Genomic DNA, 24,619 nt, shown 5'->3' on the forward strand with positions numbered 1-24,619 from the left:
AATGGAGTGTACTACTGAGCCGATTTATTTCCAATCAGTAAGCCAAATATAGGTAATTACCATTTTTTCTTATTTTATGCTCTTTAATTTGAATTTCCATTTATATCTTAAAACACTGGTATTTTATTTTTAAATTATTTTTATTTAAATTAAAAACAATCTTATTTTACATACCAATCTCAGTTCCCTCTCCCTCCGGTCCTCCCAGTCCCACCACCCACTGTCCCCCCATCCCACCCCCCCATGCACTCCTCAGGGAGGGTGAGGCCTCCCCTGTGGGATCATCAAAGTCTGTCACATCATTTGGAGCAGGACTGAGGCCCTCCCTAGGGTATCTAGGCTGAGAGAGTATCCCTCCATAGGGAATGGGCTCCCAAAGCACATTCATGCACTAGGGATGAACACTGGTTCTACTGCCAGAGGCCCCATAGACTGCTCAGGCCTCCCAACTGACACCCACGTTCAGGGTACCTAGTTTGGTCTTAGGCAGGTTCCCCAGCTGTCAGTCTGGAGTCCGTGAGCTCCCACTTGCTCAGGTCAGCTGTTTCTGTGGGTTTCCCCAGGGAAAGGGGAGGAGAACATGAGAGATCAGGAAGTTCGAGTTGGGGGAAGAGCAGATGAGAGCAAGGAAAGAGATACCTCAGTAGAGGAAGACATTATGGGCTTAACAAGAAACCTGGCACTAGGGAAACTTCCAGGAATGCACAAGGATGACCCAACTAAGAATGTGAGCAATAATGGAGAGGCTACCTTGAACACTGGTATTTTAAACCATGTTTAAAATATGCCATCTGATAACATGAAAGGAAAGTTAACTTTTAAAAATTTATCCTGACCCAAATTGAATGAATACTGTAACTTAAAGCAAAATCTGGTATAGGCCCACTTAAAAAATAAATAAAAATTCTACTTTAAAAAGGAGTTAATAAATGGCTAGTCACAGACATTAGACACCAGGTGTAAAGCACAGCAACACTGACACATTTGGTGTCAACACCTGCCGAAGCAAACAGGCATAGGAAAGACGGCTGGCTTTACTCTCCACTCAGCATCTGCAATGCCACGTTTCAATCTCCTGCTGCGGTACCAGTTTCTAAATTAGTGTGTGAAATCACTCGATAAATGCTGTGTATTTACCTGCTTGAGTCCTTCATCAGTAAGTTTGTCCTGGTTGCCTACGTGTACTTTCTGCAGTAAAGGACAGTGAGAGGCAACCGCAGTAATGGAGGTGTCAGAGAGCTGTTTACACCTGTAGGCTGTGTACCTAAGGAGTCCAGGACACTTAAATGCTAAAACACACACTCCGGTGTCAGACATACTGCGGCAGTCAGAAATGTTGAGTTCAATTATATTCTGACTTCTGGATGCAATTTTTTCCAATAATTCATCAGTGACCTATGAGAGAAAAGGACATAAGAAATTAAACTTTGCTGAAAGTGGGAATCTACTTTGTATTATTTCTACCAATAAGTAATGATTGTATTACAGTATGAAAAACACAGTTAAAAGAAAAACGTTCGGGGATGGAGAGATGGCTCAGTGGTTAAGAACACTAACTGGTCTTCCAGAGGTCCTGAGTTCAATTCCCAGCAACCACATAATGGCTCACAACCATCTACAATGATATCTGGCGCCCTCTTCTGGCAGGCAGGAATACATGCAGACAGAACATTGTATTCATAATAAATAAATAAATAAATAAATAATTTTTAAAAAGAGTTCCTCTAAAGTATAACCACAATTGTGGTAACATTATGATTCCTAATAAGTCCCTATGAGCCCCCGTGAACATGGCAAAGAGGTGAATGAGAGTGGGCTCCTTGGCAGCTTCAGGATGAAGTGTGGTTACTATAAAGACTAGACAAGTAGCACTAGACATTGTCCTGGGTTCAAACTCCGGTAAGAAGAACAAACACTAAGTTCGAGATCAGAAAGTAGATCTGCCATCCCTCTCTGACTTCAAACAGGGGACACAAAATTTTGCTGGAGATTAGGTTAGAACTCTTCAGCAAAAACTTATTTAATAGTAACACTGAAGTTCTAAAGACTGGAATATCCCTATCTTGACTTGTAACTTTTCCATGTGGATACTTCTGATCGTATCCTTAATTATAAATCAGAAAAGATAAGTAGTATCTTTTCCTGAACTCAGCCCGAGGTGACAGCTGGGGCACCCTAGCTCTTAGCTTCTTGCTGTAGAATAGCTGCTCCTAGGATCTGCAAGTGGCCTGTGAGGGGAGGCAGGGCTGCAGGACCAGGACAGACTAATGCTGGGCACATGGTCTCTATTGAAACTCTGGCTGTTAGTGTGCAGTAAACTCCACGGATTTGGTACTAGAAGTGGTATCAGAACACAAAGAGAATATGCACATGGCTTTTCATTAAAACCCTAAAAATCAATCATTTGGGGGGCTCACTTTAAACAAACCTTCAAGCTCATTAAAAACTACAAACAAATCTACACTGAGATATAAAATGTTTTACAACTAAGCATTTATTAATATAAATCAGTATGACATACAAATTGATTTCTGGTTTAGTTTGGTGTGGGATTTTTTTTTGGGGGGGTTATTGGTGCTAAGAACTGACCACAGCAGGAAAGCACTCTACCACTGAGCTACATTCAAAGCCCCATGAACTCCATGTTTACACTTGACATCAGACGATGGCAGAGTATGTAAACTGCAAGTTTTCCAGCTACCAGACAGGTAGTGAATTCATAGCTGAGAAAATGCATCACTGTGCAGCAAAACATCACAGCCTATAGAAATGTCTTTGAGAAAACTTTACTGATGAGAGTCAATACAAAATACAAGTAAACATAATTCATCGGACCAAAAAAATTCACTTGGCCACCTGAATTTAAAATAATAATAAAACGCCAGCCATGCCATGTTCCCACCACATGTAGAGGGAAATCAGAGCTAATGTTATTCAACTGCTTTCCACAAAAACAAGGGAAAGAGAAAATAATGCAGAAAGAGAAGACCAACTGCTGGGTGTATGTCTGCTGAGAGGAACTTGGAACTGCTCACTGAGAGCCTAGAGGAAACAGCCCAGTCAGGAGGAGGCTAGGATCACCTCCTACTTGCCTGACCTTCATTTGCACCCTTCTTGCTGTACTGGGAGCCCAAGCAAGTAAACAAGTAGCTAGCTCTGTAGCTGTTTTAGCCTCTTATCAATGCAAGACAGAACGGATTAGGAGTGAATGCTCTGGAACTCGCTTAACCTGTTTACAAAGTGTGGTTCATAAACAAACCACCAGTGCTGTGTCAGCACTTGCTTGGACCAACTCACAACAGCCTACTCCTAGCACATCATACTCTGTGCACATTGGTGCACTTGACAGCTTGACAGGAGTAGCCTGAAGTAAGGTATGGCAGGGTGTAGGGAGACACTGTAGCCCTGCCTCCTAGTAGCCGGGACACGCCCATAAGGGCGTGGTGAGGGGGAAAGTCTAAGGTTCTTAAGGGATGGTGCACACTTGGAGACTCTCTTCTCCCTGCTCCCTTCTCCTCTCTCTGGCCTGGTTGCCTTTGGCTTGCGCTTGGATGGTCTATCTGAATAAAGAAAACCTTGGCCTTGCTGACTGCGGATCGATCTCTCCACAGCAGGGTTATTCATACACTAATAATTGGCAAATATTACAAATCTCCTGTCATCAAATACTTTCCAGTGTGGGAAGTATCATGCGGGATTTAGAGCAGTTTAGGATTCCAATCAGATCATGTCTTTATTGGATGTTTTCATGTATTTCTAAAGCCAAATACCATCTACCATTTAAAGGACAAGCCCACGAACTCTAATAAACTGTCTGCAATCAGCACTATAAATTCCATCTGTTTTCCCGATCTACACCACCATGTAAGTAGACTGAGCAACTGAACAAATGAAAAATTGAAAAGCTGCCAAAAGTAATTTCTTTTGTTTTTCTCTGAAAAGTTATTTTAGCCCAATTAACTTCCATTTCTGTAACCATCAAACATAAAACAACAGCATCTCCTACTGAAGCTGAGGAGAGATGGATGGATCCTTATGGAATCCTATGGAACAGCACACGGCACAGGGGCAGATGTCCGCTCCCTAAATGAAAAGGCTTGAGGTTCTGAAATGGGATGACAAAGGGAGACACGAAAAGGACTACAACAGAGAGAAGGAAAGAATCACAGCTACCAAAGGTTGAGTCAGGTGTAGATTAGAAGAAAGGACATAGGATAGGCAGGATTTTAGTTTTGGGGGGGTAAGGGAGGGAGGGAGGAGGGAGGGAGGAGGAGGAAAAAGGGAGGGAGGGAGGGAGGAAGGAGGGAGGGAGGAGGAGGAGGGAGGGAGGAGGGAACTGGGATTGTCATGTAATTCAATCTTGTTTGTAATTCAAATATATAAAAAATAAAAAAAATAAAAAAAAGAATCACAGCTACCAGTGAAAGTTTCAGGCATTATGCTGGCCCTGTTACCTGGCAGAATCCACTCAGGCAGTACCCTGGTCAGCCCAGGGTTCCATGGGAACTAAGTCTGCTCGAAGGTGTAAAGGATTCTTTAAAAGACAGACCCCACCCACTTACACTCTCTTCTCTTAGGCTTCTCTCTCTTACTCTTCCTCCCTTTACTTCCTCCCTCTCTCTCTCTCTCTCTCTCTCTCTCTCTCTCTCTCTCTCTCCCTCCCTCCCTCCCTCCTCTCTCTTACTCTCTCTGCTCTGCTGGCCTATAATAAACTATGGTTAGTGTATCTCTTGTTCTCATGTCTCATCTTGCGCCTTTTTCTAATTTAAGCAAAAGAATAACAACCAGTCTACATTAGAAGCTAACTTTCCACCATGGAATGTAGCTGTCACTTGAACTTAGATACACACACCGCGTGTGTGTGTGTGTGTGTGTGTGTGTGTGTGTGTGTGTGTGTGTGTGTGATGAAACTTTTTAGAAAACTTTTTTAAAAAGAAAGCATTCAGCGGGGCAGTGGCACACACCACTGGAGAGGCAGAGGCAAGCAGAGCTCTGTGACTTCCAGGACATCCAGAGCTGTTACACAAAGAAACCCTGCCTCAAAAAAGCAAAAAGGAAGGAAGGAAGGAAGGAAGGAAGGAAGGAAGGAAGGAAGGAAATGCCATTGTAGATTACAGCCATTTAAAAAGAGAATAAAGTGTTTTTTCAACTGAGCAGGGCAAACAAGGGTTTAATAGAATTCAACTCCATACCTGCTGACGACTGCTAAGATCCAGCTGCTTCCAGAACTGGAAATCCAAACAAAGGTCACGCCAGTACTTGCAGACCAATGAGGCAGAAAGGCAACGTTCATCCAAGGACAAATTGGAAAATATCTGTGAATTACAAAAGAAACCATGCATGTGGTAAATGTTTTCCAAGGCACAGCAATATGTCAAACTTAGCGGCTTAAGGCCAATATTGAATATAGATTGAATACAGTGAACAACACCAAAAAGCCAGTCAGAGGCCACCCTGCAGAGCAAGTGTGATGACTTGAACTTATATACACACACATTTGGTGTGTACATAACAGGAAATGGCACTGTCTTCTAGGTAAGGAGAGGAAGGGAGGAAATCAGAATGATACTAACGTCTGAACCTTTCTGTTCCATTGTAGTAACACACATTACGAGTACAAGCCAACAAATGATAAACATGCCTAAGCCTATGAACAGGAAAGACTAGGAAGTAAAGAGATGGACTAGAGTCCTTTCAAGTTTTTGCCTGACCTTGGAAGCATAAGAACCTTTAGACACAACTTAGACGCACTGTCCCTCATGATCTCCTAGACACTTGTCTAATGCTGAGAGACATACATCTAATGCTGGACACCCCACAAAACACCTGCTTGTGACTCAGAAGTTGAAGACACAGGCTAAAATGGCCATCCTCTCTCTCCCTGCTTCTCCTTCTCTCTCTCTCTCTCTCTCTCTCTCTCTCTCTCTCTCTCTCTCTCTCTCTTTCTCTCTCTCTCTCTCTCTCCCCCTCCCTCCCTCCCTGCTTCTCTCTCTCTTCTCTCTTCTCCTGTATCAGGCCCAAATGCTGCCTCTGTGGCAAAGCTGCAACATGACAGCTATGCAGAGTCTTAAAACTCCAAAAAGGAACAAAGAACCAGAGGGGAGAAATCTCTGACCTCAAGAGTTTGAGTCCTGTGCAGTCACTGTTTACAACAAAACTCATCAGAAACACGCTTAGTCACGCAAACGACAAGGCAGCACAAATCTCCATCTCTGTCTGGCAGAAACTCCACCTTCCCTTCCACAAAAGTAAGTGTCACACACATTCTGCAAGGCTGTGTGCCAATAAAACTTTATACAACCTGGCAGCAGTTCATGAAATCCACTGTATAGCTTACATGCACTTAAAGCTATGAATTCCTTCTCATCTACTTTAGCTGTGTCCCACAATGCTTTCTGTATCAGTTTTCATTTTCTTCATTCACAATATTTCCAAAATTGCTGTGATGTCCTCCTTGATGAACAGTTATTCAGAAACATGAGATTGTTAACAAAAAATGATGGAAAAGTTCAATCCAAAAGTCGATTCCCTCACAAAAAAAATTGACAAAACTGTCAACACTAATTCTATTACAATTTTATAAATTAGTAAGTGGTTCATTTTAATCAAGAAAAAAAAAGCAGCCAAGTTTCAGCATGAAGGCATCTCTGTCAAACAACTACTGAATTACTAACCTCAGAAGAAACTTCAGGGACTCACACTACATGGAACAATGATCTCAAGAACTAGTTTGCAATAGTCAGTAACAAAATTGGCAAGCACAGCATCAATAATATTCCCTAAAGGGGAGAAAATCTAATCCTCAAAACTGCAACACCGGAATACTCAGACTGCCAACTTTAAATATAACATATAATCAAATAAACATAAGCTATTCGATAAAATATGTGCATGTAAGTGAGACACAGAACAAGAAGGCCCATCAACAAAAGTCATTGGAAACTACACACAAAGAAGCCTAAAACAAACACAACAAATCAACCATTCAGTATACCCAAAGAGCTAAAGGAAATCATGAGCAAAGAGCTATGCAAGAGATTGGAAGGCGCCTCGGGTAAAAACGCACACCCATTGTGTGTGCAGCCCAGAGTTCAAGACTCAACACTGAAACAAAAAACAAAAAAAAAACAGGAAAACAAAAGTTAAGGAGCCCAGAGATGTCTCCTCAGAGGCTATTTATAAAAAGTAGAAATTACAGAAACAGAAGAAAATGCTGGGACTGAATTAGACCATAACTGAAGGGAATATCCACCAGGACCATCGAAAGGTGAGAGCAGAGAACTTCAGGGAGAGGAAGGAGAGTCTGCACTGTGCCTTCTTCCCTGAGACTGACTTACTAGCTCAAAATCCACAGGATGAACTCAAAACTGTCAGACAAAACTGCCTTCAAAGTGGCCAGAAATAAAAATTTAACCGTTTAGAACCTGCTTTCTTCCAGGGTCTGTGACACCTGTTACCGACTGATGACATGGGACCTTTGAGTTATAGTAACTGAATGACTTCAGAGACTAGGTTAAAAGTGAATTAAAAAGCATCCATCTTAAATTCTTCTATGAATAGAATAACGAAACACTTCCTAACTCATTCTAGGAGGCCAGAATTATGATACCAAAGACATCTGCCCAGGGCATCTGAGCGCTCCAGACACATGTGGGATACAGACATGCATGCAGACAAAACACCCACACATAAAATAAGTAAGTAAAAACAGATTTTTTTTTTTCAAGACAGGGTTTCGCTGTGACTTTGGAGCCTATCCTGGCCTCAAACTCAAAGAGATCCACCTGCCTCTGCCTCCCGAGTGCTGGGATTAAAGGAGTGCTCCACTAAGGCCTGCCTGTAAAAACAGATTTTAAAAAATTAAATCCAGCAACATAGTAAAAAGATCATATAGTCCAAGGGTAAATTAGATGTATCCTAAGAAAGTAAGGACAGGCCAGCATGTGGGGGCAAAATTCATGTAATATAACAGACCGATAAGGTCAAAGTTTAAAAAAATAAATAAATGTCCCAACTGATGCAAGAAAAGGCACTTACCAAAATAAAGCCATTTCTCGATTAAGACAGACTACAATCGAGGTAAACCCCGCCTATAAACTGATGCACCGCCTGCACTAGGAGATTTTCCCCGAGACCAGGAACAAGCCATGTACGTACATTACCACTTCTATGTAACGTTCCACTGGAGCTCTGGCCAGGCCAATGGAAGCAAGGAAAAGAAAGAAAACTATCGTTTCTGGAAGGAAATAAGACATGTAGGGGCCCAAAACCCTTTTCTGACCTCCACAGGTGCCTGCACACATGGTAAACACATGGTACATACACAAAGACGCATAAATAAAAGTTAAAAAAGTTATCTAATCACAGATGCTGTGATGTTAAATACAATAAATCAAAGAGAAAACATAAAGACTAATAACCACAAAAATTTTTTAATATTAGTATTCTAAAGATAATATTAAACAATTTCTATTTACAACAGCATCAGAAACAGTGAGATTTCATATCTTCTCTTTCATTATTGAGATTTCCCACCAGTTGGGTCAATGTGTCAATATTCTCCTCTAATTATTGAACATTTCCTTTCCTTATTTATTTACAGTGTTCTGTTTTATCCATTGCTTACAGTGATCCTTTCGAGGTCTTGGCAGGGTCTATTTGGAGCCACTTAGAGTCAGTTTCTCCTAAGTCTGTCTTTTCCCTCAGTTTGACTCACATTCTTTAAAATTCTTCAAAATTGTTTAAAACTAAGTATTTCAGGTAATATGGTAATAAGTGGACTCCTTGAGCCTTTTTATTTTTACCTTGCCTATTCCATATAGAATCTCTGTTCCCTACAGTGCAAGAATCTGTGGCCTTGGTGTCCTCTTGTCCTTTAGCTTGGCTTTCTGGGAAATCACTCTGTGTCTCAACAGCTGTTTCAGTGTCTTGGCAAGTTTGTTCAAAACTCTCTATCGTAGAAATGGGATATTCAAGGCTCAGCCGAGGTTGTCTTCTGTTTTGTATTTGGGATCAGGGTCTTGATCGTGTTGGTCTCCAATCTGTGATCCTTTGGTCCCTGCCCCCCAAGTGCTGGAATTACTGGGATAATAAGCTTAGTCAATTCCTCATTCTACTTTGTCATTGCTTCCTGCTAGCCCCTCATACATGCATAGTTTTACAATACACCAGGATGTGTGGAAAGATTGTGTCTGCATGGTTCTCTCACTTCCATGGTCTACTTGTTCAGTGTCTGGCTCCTTTCCCACTCCTCCAAGTGGCACTACGTCTTCGGGCCAGAGTTATGTAAGTTTCCCCACCAAGTTCTCTGCCTTGCATTGACAAGTAGTTTTTACTTATTGTTCCAGACAGAGTTGGACCTCTAGGTAGGTCACACCAGGAACACACTATGCTAGATGTTATGGAATTCCACTATTCCTAAGAATAAATTCATCCTAGTATTTGTCTTTTACTTAATTCTTTTTTCTTATTTATTTATTTATTTGATTTTTCAAGACAGGGTTTTTCCATAGCTTTGGAGGCTATCCTGGAACTAGCTCTTGTAGACCAGGCTGGGAGAGATCCACCTGCCTCTGCCTCCTGAGTGCTGAGATTAAGGCATGTGCCACCACTGGCTGGCACACTCTTTTATTTAATTCTAAAGCCCAAATAGTTGGACAACTTTGTTCTTCTTTGGAAATGATGTGCTAAACTTGTCATGTCCCTCTAGTAGCTCCAAGTTATATGGTTATTTTTATGCTCATCCCCCTCACTTTAGAGAGGAGAAAAAAAGATATGAGGAGACTAAGTCATTTGTGTAACTTTTTAAAGGGCTGGATGTTTTGGTTTTACGTTTCATTTATTTGTGTGTGGGATTTGTGAAGGAGTGTATGTATGTATACACACACACACACACACACACACACAAGGTATGTATGCACACAAGAATGTATGTGTGCAGAAATGTGTGCATACATGTACACAAGTGTGTGTGTATGACGTGTATGTGACACGTGTGTGTGTGTGTGTGTGTGTGTGTGTGTGTGACACATATGGAATTCAGAAGACAACTTGCAGGAATTCTTTCTTTCGTTCCACCACATGGGTCCCATCGTCCGCCTCACTGGTAAGCACCACCTTTCCCGGCTGTCTGCCTTTGTGGCCCTGACACTGTAGGTTAAAGGACTAATTTGCTCTTCGAATGCTCACAGGTGCCAAGTGGCAGCTAAGCTGCAGCCTGACTGGTACTTCTCCAGTTTTCTCTCTTGTAAAAATAAATGGCACTTTTGATCCTCAGACCACTGATTAAATCCACACAGATCTAGGTTAGTTTTATGCCTCAGTGTGAAATGGACTGTAATAGATGGGTGATAAAAATATAGGAGGGTGCCTGGGAAGGCAGAGCAACTTCTTTGGAGTCCATTATGCTAATGTGAGGTGCTTTATCCCATCTCAAACTCAAGGCTCAACAAAGACTGCAAGTAACCCCCAACAGCTTTCACTACAAAACACCACTGACAGAATTCTTAAGCAAACTGCACTTTTGGCAGGCTAATAACTTAAGACCACTTAGCACACTTCAGAAAGGAACTATGGTAAACCTGGCTTCCTAAAATCTTTGAGCCTTTCCACCAGAGCAAATGTCTCTCATGACACTGCCTTGACACTAAAGCAGCCCGTTATAATAACTCTACCAAACTAAAGACTTCCTATGACATACAGGAGTGAAAGGACTGTAGAGAAGGTCTTCTACTGGTGATGAGAGACAAGTTTTCCCATTTCCATTTTGGCAAGAAACAGGCTTGCTAATAGAGAGCAAGGCCACGATCTAAACCTAAAGCAAACAACGCCTCTTGTATTGAATGTGTATTTCAAGGTAGCCATTCATACAAACAGAAAACATGTCAGGAAAATCACTGCTGCACAGAGGTTACATCAAAAAGAAAATTAACCTGTGACTTCTGCATGTGCAATGACAAGTGGCAAAATCGAAACAATCTAGTAACCAAAGCCCTACCATAACAGGTTTAAGTACTTAAAAATGCTATCCCAGAGCTGACCTTAGAAGAGCCAGGCCCTGCTTCTCACATTTCTTATAAAGACCACACTACAGCACACATCGTAATAAATCAGCCTCCTTCAATGGCTTCCAGGGCATCTGCAGTAAGCAAACAACTCCCTCTCCCCCCATTCAGGAATGCCTTTCATAAACTCCCTGAGAGAGTATTCAAGTCCTCTTGACAGTATATTCAAGAGATGTCTACAGCTGCAAACACACTGGGCTCCAGCCAGGGTCTGCCATTCACTAAAATGTCACTGAGTGAGACATTTCTTCTCCTTTTCTGTATGTGTTAGGGGTGGGAGTGACTAGAGGGACTCAGCACTCACTCCCCGCTCTTGAGTTACCTAATTACAATCCCCAGGAATGCTCACCTATTTAAGAAAGAAGACCAATTGTCACCAAAGGCTTCTAAACTGCCAAGTACATAGTCTCCAATCCAGAATTCCACTTCCTTAATACCTAGCATTAAAATTACTACCATGGGTGAATAGACAGCATCTGTATACGTTGTTCTAGTAGCAAAAATAAAACTCGAAACATCTCTTAACAGAAGACAATATAATACTATGGGATACTAAGCAGTACTTTAAAATGAAGGAAACTATATGATACAGAAAAGACTTCCAGATCACACTAGCCACAAAAAACGACAGTACATGAACATTTTGATACCATGGGCATGGGGGGGGGTGTTAAATGTACACAGCTCTCTCTGCAATGAAGGAAATGTCCCAAAGCCCAGTAGAGGAGGTACTAAGGACATGTGACTATGGATTTCTGACTCTTACAATTGAAAAACTGAATTTTAACTTGTACTTAACCGTTGTAAATGTAAGTACCTGTGGCTAGTGGCTAACATCCTGGATGGTGTGGATCTAGAAAGATAATCTCGATTGCTAACAGTGGTTATTCTAACTCTGGGAGACAAGACGAAATGGCAGGGTACGGCTAAAGCAAAGCAAACTGTCTTCGTTGGCAACTGTGGAACACTTCAAGGAAAGGCACAGTTAGCACTAAACTATGTGAGAGAGAGTCACCTCATTCATGTTGAGCCAAAATCACCCTTGAAGCAGCACAGTTTGTTGTCTTTACACTATTTAGAAGAAACTGGGCAAGTATGGTGGCTTTCCCAAAAAAAAAACTTCCTTTAAGTCTTATTTCCTCATATTCCTTCCCAAACACTTTCTCTAACCTCCATTTTTTTTTTTAACAATATACAAAGGAGGCAGAGGTGAGGAAGAGAAGGAGGAGCAGCAACACAATTACTAACCCTGTCAGGGAGATTAGACTAGGGATACTGAGTGGGGGATGAATCTGTGCCTCTCTAGCAAAGGGAGGAGAAAAGTTTCCTCCCCAAAGCAAACACCTCCCTTTTCTCTTTCCACAGCTCTACCATGGCTTAACTTGCTGTCAGTCATAATCTCCTCTCAGCAGCACAGCATCCTGAACCCAGTCGCTGGCCACTCGCATTCACTCATTCATTCATTCATTCATTCATTCATTCAGAACTATGACCACTGAGCATCTTGATTCAGGCCTTTAGCACAAACAGGAATCTATATTCCAAATACTCCAACACAACAAGCAAGTCTTTTAAATATCTCTCGGACTAAGTTTCCAACAATTCTTGGAAAAACAAACAAATAAACAAAAAAGAGAACATAGTAGATCAAGTCGGGCAGTGGTGGCGCACGCCTTTAATCCCAGCACTTGGGAGGCAGAGGCAGGCGGATCTCTGTGAGTTCGAGGACAGCCTGGTCTTCAAAGAAAGTTCCAGGACAGGCTCCAAACCTACAGAGAAACCCGAAGAAGGAGGAGGAGGAGGAGGAGGAGGAGGAGGAGGAAGAAGGAAGAAGGAAGAAGAAGGAAGAAGAAGAAAAAACAACAAAGTAGATCATTTCTGCTTTATCATGTCCCCTTATTGTGAGCTAATGTCCCTTCCTCTTATTTAAAATTTGAAATGTTCTTAACTACAGGTGGTGTGCACCTGTAATCCCAGCACTCAAATTGCTATAGAGGAGGAGCAAGAGTTTGGACACCACCCTGAGCTACACAGTGAGACCCTGTCAAAAGAAGCCAATAATAATAATAATAATAATAATAATAATAATAATAATAATAAATAATGCCCTTTTATTCGTCATATAAGGGCTTAGGTAAAATGAGAAAAGTACCCAGTTTGTCTCAGTCTGCTTCTACAGTCTGACTTGTCAAATAAGAAGGCAACAATGAAACTTCTAGCAATGTTTGTTGATAGTTTCATTTATCCATGTCATCCAGGGATTTAAAGGACTTGACAAAGTTTCCTCTGCCCTAAAATACAGCCCCTTCATGCATGAGAGCTCGCACGTGTGCGTGAACACAGACATACACAGACACAGACACAGACACACACACACACACACACACAGTACTCACTCCTCCAACAAATACACCTGTCTAATAACTAAACCATTAGTCTGACACGAGGAAATGGTAAAGCTCCCCACTCTTGCTGTACTGCTTACACGAACATCAATGTCACACTGAAACAGGTACAAACACACAAGTAGAAATATGCAAAGTCTAATCCGAGAAGGTATACTGATGTGACAGTAACAGTTGTATTTCATGGCAGTTACCTCGGTAACAATAAAAGTAGCCAAATTCGCCTGAAGGTTATTTCTGGCTAGTCTTAATTAAGTATCATCGGCACTGTAAGAGGTATGCTAACAGAGACAGAAAACAAGGGGCAAAAGAAGTTAATAACTTACTACAAATTCTATCACGAAGTCTGTTCTTAGCACTGACCAAACTGCAACTGTCACTTGGTAAAGTAACACAAAGTTTTCCACGGGAATTTCAACTCCTCAATCACTCAACCCCCAAGAAGAAAGGCCTTCTAACTTGTGGTAATCCGTGATTGCACACACAGGGAAAGATGTAGGAAGGAAAAACAGCGTGAACAACAGGGTGGCAGGGCTTGTTTTGGTTCAGATCAAACTGGCCAAAACTCCCTAGTTCACCAGCCCGAAGTGCCCTTTAGTTTATGCGTGTGACCTTGAACGATCACTCAACCACCCCAAGCCCATCGAGACTGTTAGCTTCCCAAGAGAAAAAGAAATGCCTCTTCCGGTGTCTGTCATCTGCCCCCAAGACACTGAAACGCCCCTCTCTTTCTGCATATGGTACGCATTAACAGGCCTTATCTCCTCACAGCATCAAGTGGAGAAAACCATGAGGCTTGTAACAGAGAAAGCTCGGATACAGTGACTCATGACAGTGCAAGCTTAACACAAGTTACTGCCGCTGGCGAGCCGCTGTCAAACTTGCAAACTTTCAAACACCAGGGCGTAGGGCCGAGACCCACTACACACAAACTGCTCAGGAACGCACGTGCACGCCACCGAGATCTGCTAGCTTCTCTAGAGAACCTGCGGGCGGGGGTCGCTAGTGCAGTCCTGGCCGGCGGACCTACACTGCCTACACAAGGCACAGGGCACACCAGGCTGAACGGCAGTCTCCCCTGGCGGCGTCCCCGGGCTGGCAGGGACCCCCCCTCCTCTGCACACGGGGTGGGGGGGGGTGAGCCAGCGAGCGAGCGTGCGAGCCAGCGAGCCTCGCAGGGGGCGGGGGCCGGGGGTGAGTGGTTGGGGGGGGGGGATGGTGAGCGAGCATCCCTGCGCCTCTCCCCCAGACCCACCTTCAGCAGGATGGACGGCGGCAGTTGGTTGATGTCTGGGATTTCGGGGGGCGGCTCCCTGTGACAGTCGCAGGGGTTTTCGGGGGGCTCCTGACAGTCCGCGTCGCCGCTCTCCGGCTGCTGCTGCTGCTGCTGCTGGGTGGCCGAGGGGGCGGCGCCCCCGGCTCGGACGGCGTCCCCGGCGGCCTCGATGGGGGCGCACTCGGAGGCGGGCGCGGGGCAGGGCGGCGGCGGCGGCGCGGCGGCGGCGGCGGTCGGGGCCGCTCCGGGGCCGGCAGCAGCCCGGGCTCGGGCGCCGCGCGGCGAGGCCCCTCCCCCGCCGGCCCTCCTCCTCCTCCTCCTCCTCCCCGCCGCGCCGCCGCCGCCGCCGCCCCGCCGCAGCCCCGCCGCCCCCGCCCCCGCCGCCGCCGCAAGCGGGGCTGCTTGCAGGCGGGATGCAGGCGGGACCCGGCCCCTTCCGCTTGTTGCAAACCATCTCGAGGGCCGCGGGCGACTCGGCCTGCGGTGGAGGTGGAGGAGGCGGCGGCGGCGCGGCTGCGGGCCGGGAAAGAGCTGCACGGCGGCGGCGGCCCCAGGAAGCCACGGGCCCACGCTGCCAGGAAGAGGCTCGGGCCTGCTGCTCCCAGCGGCGGCGGCGGCGGCGGCGGCAAACGGCGCCGAGGACAGCAGGAAGCGGCGGGCGGCGGCGCAGTCCTCGGCGCCCAGGGCCGCGTAGCGCCGCCGCCAGGTTGCTGCGAGGCGCTGAGGCTGAGGAGGCTGAGGTGGATGAGGCTGAGGCGGCTGAGGCTGAGGTGGATGAGGTTGAGGCGTAGGCCCCGTCCGTGCGGCGCGGCGGCGGCGGCGGGCGGCGAGAGCGGCGGCTCCTCCTCTAGGCCGGCGGGGGCGGGCGCGCCGGGGCTGTGCACGATGAAGCAGAGCATGCAGGGCCCGCGGAAGAAGCAGTCCCGGCTCCGGGCCGCCGCCGCGGGCTGCGGGGACGCCTTGGCCGGAGTCCGGCGGCGCAGTCTGAGGAGAGGGCGCCGGCGGCGGCACCAGCTGCAGCAGCGAGGCCTCTTGTGGCTCGGGCGGTTACGCGGCTCCTTCGAGACAAGGTGGCCCATATAGAAGGCCCGAGGAGGGCGAGCGCGGCGGGACGGAGCGCAGCGCGGCGGAGCGGAGCGCAGCGGCAGGGACGGGTCGCGAGCGGCGGCGGGAGGGACGCGCAGGCCGAGGGCGGGCCTGCGAAGCGAAAGGCGCCCGGCGCGGCGGGGGGCGGGCGGGAGGGCAGCCGCTGGCTGGCCGGGCCTCTGCCCGCCGCGGGGTCGCCCGCGCTGCGCACCCGGCCGGCACACGCCGGGGGAGGGAGGCGGCGGGCGTCAGCATGCGGGACCGCCGGGTGCCCGGCGCGGGCGGCACGGCTACATGCTTTTGCCCCGGGGAAGCCGCCGGGAGCACCGGTGGGCGCGGGGCTGTGGCGGAACGCGGGGCGGTGGAGACCGATGCGAGCGAGCGAAGCGGTCGGGCCCGGGCCGGCCAGCCGGCGTCGCCGTCGCGTTCGTCAGGCGGCGGGCGGCGCCGCGGCGGGGCGACGCCGGCCCCGCTCGGACCATTTTAACTGCGGCTCCGCCGGCGGCGCGCGCGCCCGTCCGCCCGCCTGCCCGCGCCGCGGGGGCGCGCCGGGAGGGGGCGGGGAGAGGCGGGGCCGCGCGCGCGCGCTCGTTGCCGGGGCCGCGCCTCCCTCCCGCGCCCAGGGTGCTCCGGGGGCCGCGGGGTGCACGCCCCTCTCCAGAGGCGGGCGAGCGGGCGGGGACGCTTCCGAGCCAGCGTGTGACATCCGTTTCCACAGCCGCCCCGACGTCCGGAGGTGTAGGTTCCGGAGCGGCCATTGGCCCAGCGGCGGCTCGGCCCTCCCCCCCCCCCGCCTGGGCTCGCACCCCCCCCCTCAGCCCTGACTGGGAAACTGAGGCCCCTCGGGAAGCGGTGGAGAGCCAGTGCGGTCTGTCGGGAGGGTGGTGCGGCACGCCAGCGCTCCTGCTCTTTCGTCTAGGGACCTGTTGCTCACTGCTCACAGCCGCAGGATGAAGTTACCCACACACACTGCAAGGTGGTTTCTCAGACTCCTTCTGGGCTTCAAGCTCGCTCTTACTGTCGACACTTGGAAACCCAGTCCGTCCACTCTGTGGAGGTCAGTGCGGTGCCCACAGGACAGACTTCGGTGGCAAAGTTGACCCTGTAGAAATCTTAAATTACACCGCTGCTGGGCTGATAGGGTAGTGAGCGGTTGGCTTTCACAGGGGAGAAGGTGGGGAAGGCTGCCTTAGTCTCTTCTGCTGCTGTAGCAATGCTATCGACTGGTTATAAACAGTAGTTTATCTGGCTTTGGGTTCTGGGGGGCTTTGGAAAGGGGAGTGACATCACGTAGTGTCAGCTAAGTGGCAGGGCAAGAGACGGTGGCTTTTATGAGAGACCCACTCTTGTGGTGACACTCCTTTCCTGAGGGCACAACTCCAATGTCCTCATCACCTCTTAAAGGACCTGCTTCTTAGCAATGTGGCACCCATACTCTTGCACTGGCAAATTTCAAACCATAGTAACGAGTATAAAGTGGCCGGTCAGTGGAAGTGAAGAGGAGAAGGAGAGACTTGAGGAGGAATGTCTTCCTTGTGACCCCGGAGGAGGCGGAAAGGAAACTAAAGGTTAGAAAGAAGGCGGGTGCATCCTGTTTCTGGCAATTTCTACTTTCCATTAAATGCAACCCCACTACCTGGCTCAAGAAAACTGGGTGTCTTTAGGAGCTGCCAAGGACATGGTTGGGGACGTGGCGCCACCCAGACATACCACCAGATTTTTGCAAGCCATGGTCTCTTTTTCAGAAACCGCCCTTTCAAGTCTTCATATTCAGAAATCCCACTTCCGGGGCTTGCGCGCAATGAAGCGGAATTTCAAGAAACAGGGAGACAAAGATTTGTCAAAGAGATTCAGACAACTGTTGCGATCGAATGCGCTGCCTGCTGTCCTTTTCCCTAGAGAGATCACCCACATGGCCATAGTGGGTGATGGGGGAGGGGCGTCCTCCAGGACCCCAGAGCTTCCCTGGTGAGAGGCCAAGTTAAGGCCTTACCGATCCTTTGCTGTCTCCGCTTGGCTACTCTTTGAGCAAAAGAAGCTGTTGTAAAACTGTTGGAGGGTACAGCCCTGTCCGTTTCATGTCAAACACAGACCAACCCTTTGACCCATCAGCCCCACATGCTGTGTTAGCCAAGAGAAGTAAAACCCTCTGTCTACAAAGAGACTTGTGCAGAAATGCTCATTGCAACTGTTCGTGGGAGAGCAAAAACCTAGAGGGTGTCCCAGATGTCCCTCAGTGGGAGAATGAGTACGTTGGAATATTCATCCAGTGCAACACTACTCATGAATTAAAATAGAATATGAATGAATCTCAACTGTGTTGAATCACACTGTGGAGTTAGAACCCAAGAGTGTCTTCCTGATTTTAGCTAGTCCTGGCATCATGCAGACCCATCAGAGTCCATGTGTACTCTAACTCCAGCTTCCTATTTTTAAAAATGAGTTGGGCAGATGAGTCTGAGGCTTTCGAAGTTTCTGAAATTTACAGTAGGTATTTTATTGCAATTCCTGAGCCAGTCAGCATTGTAGATTGTCGTTGGTCTAGTGGTTGCACTCTGCCTATGATGATAACTATCTGTGTTGGGTAGTTAAGGAATTTTCTGTCTGCTCTCACCACCTCCCTCCACCTACTTAGATCTTCTTGACAAAAAAATAAAAAAGAAACTCCTCTAAGCTTGGCATCACCACTTAACTCCACCCCAGCTCAGGGTTCACACCTGTAATCCCAGCACTGAGGAGGATGAGGCAGGAAATTGCTACTGTTGAAGGCATGCCTAGGCTACAGACACTCTTAAAAATAGGTGTGTGAGGCACTGAATTGCTGTGGTTTGAATGATAAATGCCTCCCGTAGTTTCGAACATTTGAATACTTGGACCCCAGCTGGTGCTGTGTGGGTAGATTTCAGACTTAGAAGCTTGAGGGAAGAGGTATGGGGCAGGCTTTGAGATTTCAGAACTTTGCAGAGTTCCGGTTTACACTCTCTGCTTCCAGCTTGTTGTTCAACATATAAGCCCCTGGCTTCCAGCTTTGGTGCCATGCCTGCACCTTGCCATCCAGGACTCTGACCCTCCTGAGACTGTAAGCCCAAATAAACTCTTCTAGGGTGTGCATCGTTCATGGTGTTTTTATCAAAGCCATGGAGACGTAACTGACACAGTCACCGAAACTGTAGGAACTCACTACCCTAAAGAGTAGTATAGATAAATTTTCAAGAAATAAAACTATGAGCAAGAGTTATAAATTATACTTAGAGACCATTTTGGCAGCTGATTATTAAAGAAAAACTGGTAAACCCATAATCCTGCATAGACAGAGAAGAGACTGGCTCTTTCAGCTATCTCTTGCTGGTCCTATCAGCATCTGGCCTAGCATTGTCAGCTAAGTCACATATTCTCTTGGGCATAAACAGTCACCAAACATCAATGTCAGGTATGACCGCTGTGGTCATGGTGACGAGAAGGTGAAGGAAAGAACCCTCCACAGTCATGTCTGAATAGGTCAAACACAGGAGCGTCCTCCAGACTTGTAGTGGGCAGGAGGGATGAATAGAAAGAAGCACCTTGTATTCTGTATTACAAGGGCACATCTGTAACTAATATTGTAGAAAGGACTCTGCTCACACATGCTTCTACTAGCTTTTTAGTCACTGCTAATGACTTGTTCTGAGTTAATCCCTGCCCCCAGCCCAGAGACCTGTAGAGGAAGGAGTACAAGGTTGATGCCCAAGACACATAAAATTGAGTATTTCAAAAAGTGTCTGGAGCCAGATGCCCATAAAATGAGAGAAGAACACAAGGGGTGATAATGAGAGATACCGACATCACAAGGCTCAAATCTGGCTGTCAAGAGGGACAAAACAAGATTCCTAAATGAATGTCTGTGTCCCCATCCTTCACCTGTGTAATCTGCTGGCCAGAGAGATGTGGCAGTATTTCTTCCAAGGTATGTGTCTGCTGCCCTCTCAGATCGCTGACTCTGAGCCAAGTGCAACTTAACATTTCATTCCTAACTCTGCCCATTGGCCTTTATGGTGACAGGCATAACACACTCTAATATTCGGGTTTTCTAAACCACAAAGCAGAACATTTTAGCTAGTGTAAGTGACTCCTGTTTTCTGGCCATTTACAATGACAGTGTTGCCCTGTTCTCGTCTCTAGACAGCATGTGTCCTGACCACTTACAGTGTTCTTGTCTTCTACATAGAACATGTCAAAATGCCCATTCAGAGACTCTTCTGCTTTCTGATGTCCTCTAACTAGCTTTCAGAATCACCTTCCAAGCCAGAGTCTGAAGCTTCCCCAATGCTCTCCTAGTAAGAGTCACTGCAGTGTCTCAAGACATTAAACCCAAGTGTATTTGACCAGGTTTGATTTTAGCTGGGATAATAACATTCATGTCACCAGTGTATCTAAAACCACTCCCTCTCTGTCCTTAGCCTGCCTTGTTTTGTTTTTGTTTTTTCTTTTCAGACAGGGTTTCTCTGTTTAATTGCCCTGGCTGTCCTGGAACTCACTCTGTAGACCAGGCTGACCTTGAACGCACAGAGATTCACCTGCTTCTGTCTCCCGAGTGCTGGGATTAAAAGTTTATGCCACCATTCTTGGCTCTTTTCCTTTTTTTTTTTTTTTTATGATTCCTTGTCACATGTCTTCTGTCTGGAAGTTTGGTAGTTGGTTTTCTAAGTTTGGTATTTGTTTATTTGCTCTTGGCCAACTCTGTTCCACTGGAATGTAAAGGACATGCAGGAGGAAAAAAAAAGTTTCTTTTTTCAGTTTTCAGGAAGGTGATTTGGTGGCTATGTAGAACTAGAGAATATGAACAGGAAATTAGTAGGAAAACTAGCAGATTGTTCAGAGGATGGGAGGAAAGGCCTTGGATGAATGAAAGCATCCCAGGGATAAGGAAGTGAGACGGTGCTGAGCACATTCCTGATGTAGGTTTTCAGGTATTGCTGAACGATTTATTAATCAAGTAGAAGGAAGACATTGATAGGCAGGAAGGAAACAAACACAAAATTCACTACTTGCATGTTCATGAGTTTCTGTCAATGCAGCTTAGTGTGCTGAAATGCTTGCAAATGTGAGCAGTATCCCAACCTGGAATAGACTTCTCTTATGGCATAGTAGGATGTGCACCAAAGAAAACTTCAAAGTAAACCAATTTGAAATAAAAGCCTTCAGTTTTCCAGGGTAACACGCACCTGTAATAGCAAGATCATGTCAAAAGACAAGCAATAACAGCCTTTTGTTTCTTGTTTAAGAATATACTGACTTTTAAGTCCACGTTTGCCTGCAAAACTTACCCATGTATGGAAAGGCATTTTAGTGCATGCAGCTGGGTAATGGTTGTGATGCATTGCTCAAACATAGCAGTGATCCAAGAGTACACTTCGTGTGCCATCAATCCTACCAGTTGTAGTTGAGGGAAGGGAGGGGCATGGAGGGCCCTTGTCGACGGCCAAGGATACTACCTTCTGCATCTGGAAGTCATGGAATACACCAGGTATCCAGAGATGCTAGAACAAACAAATTTTTTTAAAAATTCTCCCTAGGAAGACAACCTATTCTTGAATTTGTTTCGGACACTAGCTGCCACCTAGACTGTTCTTCCTTCTCCTCTTTCTGGTCTCAGCCCAGATGTCCCTTTCACAAGACCTCCTCTCTGTCACCCTGCTGAACTGCCCCGTAGAACTCCTTCACACCATTACCTGCAGTCACGGTGCCTGTTGTAGGTAATAAATTAAACCCTACTTTGTTTACTCGAGAGTAATCAGTGCCTGCGACTGTTAACCAGCTGGACGTTAAAGGCTGCGTATCTTCCATGAGTCTGATCTAACTAGGTGGACCACATAAAAGGAGGTCCAGAGTGAACCATGGAGAGGTAAGGGAGATTCAACCAAGCTGCAGAGACTTTCCTGTTGGCCTTGAGAAGATTTTGTGGGGAGAAACTGTGGGTGGCCTCTGGGAGGAGTCCCTAGCTGACTGACACCTGGAGGTCAGCCTGATGAAAATCTAAGAAACAGAGAATACAGCTGGACCCAAGCAGGACTTGTGACTTGCAGACCTACAAGCGGGACCCAGGACTTGCTTGAATCGCCATGTTTCCAGGACTTGTTTTTTGAAGTGATAGGAAACATGTCCAGATATTCCTGTGGAATCCAAAACATAGTTTTAATAGGAGAAAGCAAATAATTACCCGTTGCATACAAGGGAACAGCTAAGCAGGACTTACTGTGCATGATTTGTTGCCCTGCAAATCTCACACATGTTCCCGGGCTAATTCAGGCAAAGGTGGAGGGTATTGCACTTCGTTTGCTGCAGATGCCTATTTGTCTTCCTCTGAAAGGAAACTAATACAACACAAAGATCCACTGCTTCCGTTCCCTCACGTCGGTGTCCATCTGAGTCTCACCATTTCATCTTCTCATTTTCAAGTGGTGCAAATTAACCTATCTAGGGTTCCCTAACCAATCTCATTCATTTTCTCCTGGAGTTTAATAACATTTGGGTTTCTCATTACACAGCTTTTAAATTACTAACAATAGCCCAAGGCCAGATAATTAAAACTATTTCAGTGACGCAAAATTAGCAAGCTATGCATTGGGCAGGGGAGAGTTGCCCCCCCCCCATCACTCAACGCCTGAGGTAGGTGGGAGAACTGGCCCTGAGGTCACCAGAGCAGGCCCTGCACCTCAGCTGGGCAACAGAGTAGAGCCAACCCTGTTGACAGAGGTGAGGGTGAGCCAGCTCCAAAGTTGTAAGTGAAGGCGAGCTGTCCCCACTAATGTGTCTTGTGGCAGTGTTAGAGGGGGAAAAAGGCTCACCGATTAGCCCTTGTCCCTTACCTACTGCAGCACTCAGGAAAGCTGGCCCAGTGGTCACAGGTGAGGGTGAGCCAGCCCTGATGCTGTGAGCAAGGAGAGCTGTCCCCATCTGACATGTGGCTGCTTGGGTGGGAGAGAGATGCCCTCACCCCAGCCCATCAATGCCTGAGACAGATGGAGGAGCTGGCCCTGCGGTCATAGGCGGGGGAGAACTGGCCCTGCTCCTCCTCAGCTGCAGCACTTGGGAAAGTGGCTCCTCTACCTCACCTGGGCCACACAGAAGGTGTGGAAGAGCCAAGGCTGAGAGCGGGAGAAATGGCCCCAGCCCCTTGCTCGCTGCCGCAAGAGGTGAGCTAGCCAGGGCAACGCTGGAGAACTCATCCTGGTGCAGAAAACAGGAGGACGGGCAGGCTGATCAACCAGACAGCAGCCCAGGCCCAGAACCAGGATTATGACTTGGCCCACTCAAACATCCTCCCCACCTGTGATGTGCTGGAGCACCTGAAGGGACCTGACCTGCAGACCCAAAGCTGCAGGACCTCCACAGAGGCCTCAAACCAGACCAATCACATTTTGCAGTGAATAAATACTAAAGTTGTATGGACAAAGGGGTTTACTGTGTGACTCTCTGTACCACTGCAGCTTCCATGATGAGATTTATAATTTTTCCCCTTTTCTCTTAAATTTTGTTTTATTACAAGGGGGCATAAGAGGGGGGTGGGGGCTGATATGAAGGGACAGGGAAATGAATGGGATCAAGATACATGATGTAAGACACATAGAATAAATAAAAAGAAAGTAAAAAAATGTTTTAACAGAAAAAATAAAAATAGCAAACTACTTTCCCAACACATGTTGACAATTTGTGGTATTATTCTAATAATCAACAAATGTCTATGTTCCAAATGTAGTGAGTAGGAGATTGTCTCTTCTTAACTCACTTCAAATACCCAAAGATAAAACAGTCATAACGAGGGTGCGCATATGGAAGGAACTTCATCAGCTGCGTGTACAATCCCTTCTGTGGCACAGAGAAGCAGGGGACAAGGGAAGGACCCCCGTTCATCATAGACCACTATCTAAAACCTTCGCCTCTTTGGCCCTCTCTGCTGGCTTTATAGTCCCTAGAGTACAGAACTTTTTCCATGTGTTTAAATGATGGGATATTGGTCTTTGTCAACACTCAGGGAATGGGTAATTTTTTGTGGTTATAGTAAAGGCTAGCGTAACTATAACTGTTTCCACCAGCTGCCAGGGTTCTGCCGCCACTCCAGGGCCCCCAAATAACACACAGAGTCTTATATTAGTTACAATGCTGCTGGCCAATGACTAAGATTTCTTATTTGCTAGCTCAGTCTTAATTATCAACCATAACTAGTAATTTATATATTCTTATAAGGAGTTATCTTACCGAGGGCGACAGCCTTATGTGTCCTCTCTTCCTGGGATCACATGGCAACTCTCTCCTTTCCTACATTTCCCAGAATCCTTCTCTCCTAGCCCCGCCTAATCTGCCTCCCTATTGGCCAACAGTGCTTTATTTATCAACCAATAAGACAAACATATACACAGAAGGACCTCCCCCATTGGGCTAGTTGGCTTTTCTCTAAAAATGAAAACAAGTCACAAGTTGAAAAACAAAAAGGAAGAAATGGTTTGGTGATATGTTCTCTATGGCCTCAGAAATTGCATTAGCTCCCCTAACCTTTGGAAAGACACTTAGGCTTGGCACATCAGCAGGTTCTGCGCTACTTATTTATAATATAGGTTATTGTTAATATAGTAAGTGTAGTTTCTTGTGTGCTATCTAACCATACCAACGTTGTGTACCGACACCACTGGGTCATCCTTATCTGGAATCCACTCTTACTATCTGTTATGATAAGGGTACAAACATTTAAATATGGTCTATTAATACAACTAGTAAAGTAGATGAAACACTAATTCCCCTAAATGTGATTGTTC

At 46.5% G+C, this 24,619-nt stretch overlaps 2 protein-coding genes and 1 long non-coding RNA gene across 5 annotated transcripts in view; 1 reads left to right on the forward strand and 2 right to left on the reverse strand.

Moving 5' to 3' along the window:
- The window catches only part of Fbxl17 (F-box and leucine rich repeat protein 17), a 402,885-nt gene extending 386,973 nt beyond the window's left edge, over positions 1-15,912 (reverse strand). Inside the window, 8 exon segments of the mRNA XM_027397738.2 lie at positions 1,138-1,395; positions 5,193-5,315; positions 14,724-14,966; positions 14,969-15,072; positions 15,111-15,308; positions 15,311-15,464; positions 15,511-15,561; positions 15,563-15,912. Coding sequence (XP_027253539.1) covers positions 1,138-1,395; positions 5,193-5,315; positions 14,724-14,966; positions 14,969-15,072; positions 15,111-15,308; positions 15,311-15,464; positions 15,511-15,561; positions 15,563-15,823 — 1,392 coding nt within the window. The 5' untranslated portion in view covers positions 15,824-15,912.
- A 485-nt stretch (positions 15,913-16,397) lies between these two features.
- On the forward strand, positions 16,398-18,139 carry LOC118238438. The gene is made up of 3 exons (XM_035441166.1): positions 16,398-16,887; positions 17,235-17,398; positions 17,576-18,139. The coding sequence occupies exons 1-3, from the start codon at positions 16,781-16,783 to the stop codon at positions 17,800-17,802; spliced, it is 498 nt and encodes a 165-aa protein (XP_035297057.1). The 5' UTR covers positions 16,398-16,780; the 3' UTR covers positions 17,803-18,139.
- Positions 18,140-20,765: 2,626 nt separating this feature from the next.
- LOC103159721 lies at positions 20,766-24,120 on the reverse strand. Of its 3 annotated transcripts, none has more exons than XR_004768766.1 (5): positions 24,066-24,120; positions 22,063-22,180; positions 21,895-21,979; positions 21,134-21,346; positions 20,766-21,031 (listed from the first exon to the last, which is right to left on the reverse strand). It is a non-coding gene; the product is annotated as an uncharacterized LOC103159721 (long non-coding RNA). The 3 variants fall into 3 exon arrangements; XR_004768765.1 differs by having other exon boundaries at positions 21,539-21,979; XR_003481660.2 differs by having other exon boundaries at positions 21,134-21,979.
- Positions 24,121-24,619: the final 499 nt, after the last annotated feature.

Source organism: Cricetulus griseus, chromosome 2 (assembly GCF_003668045.3).
Source record: "Cricetulus griseus strain 17A/GY chromosome 2, alternate assembly CriGri-PICRH-1.0, whole genome shotgun sequence".
In the NCBI taxonomy this organism is placed as follows: Eukaryota; Metazoa; Chordata; class Mammalia; order Rodentia; family Cricetidae; genus Cricetulus; species Cricetulus griseus.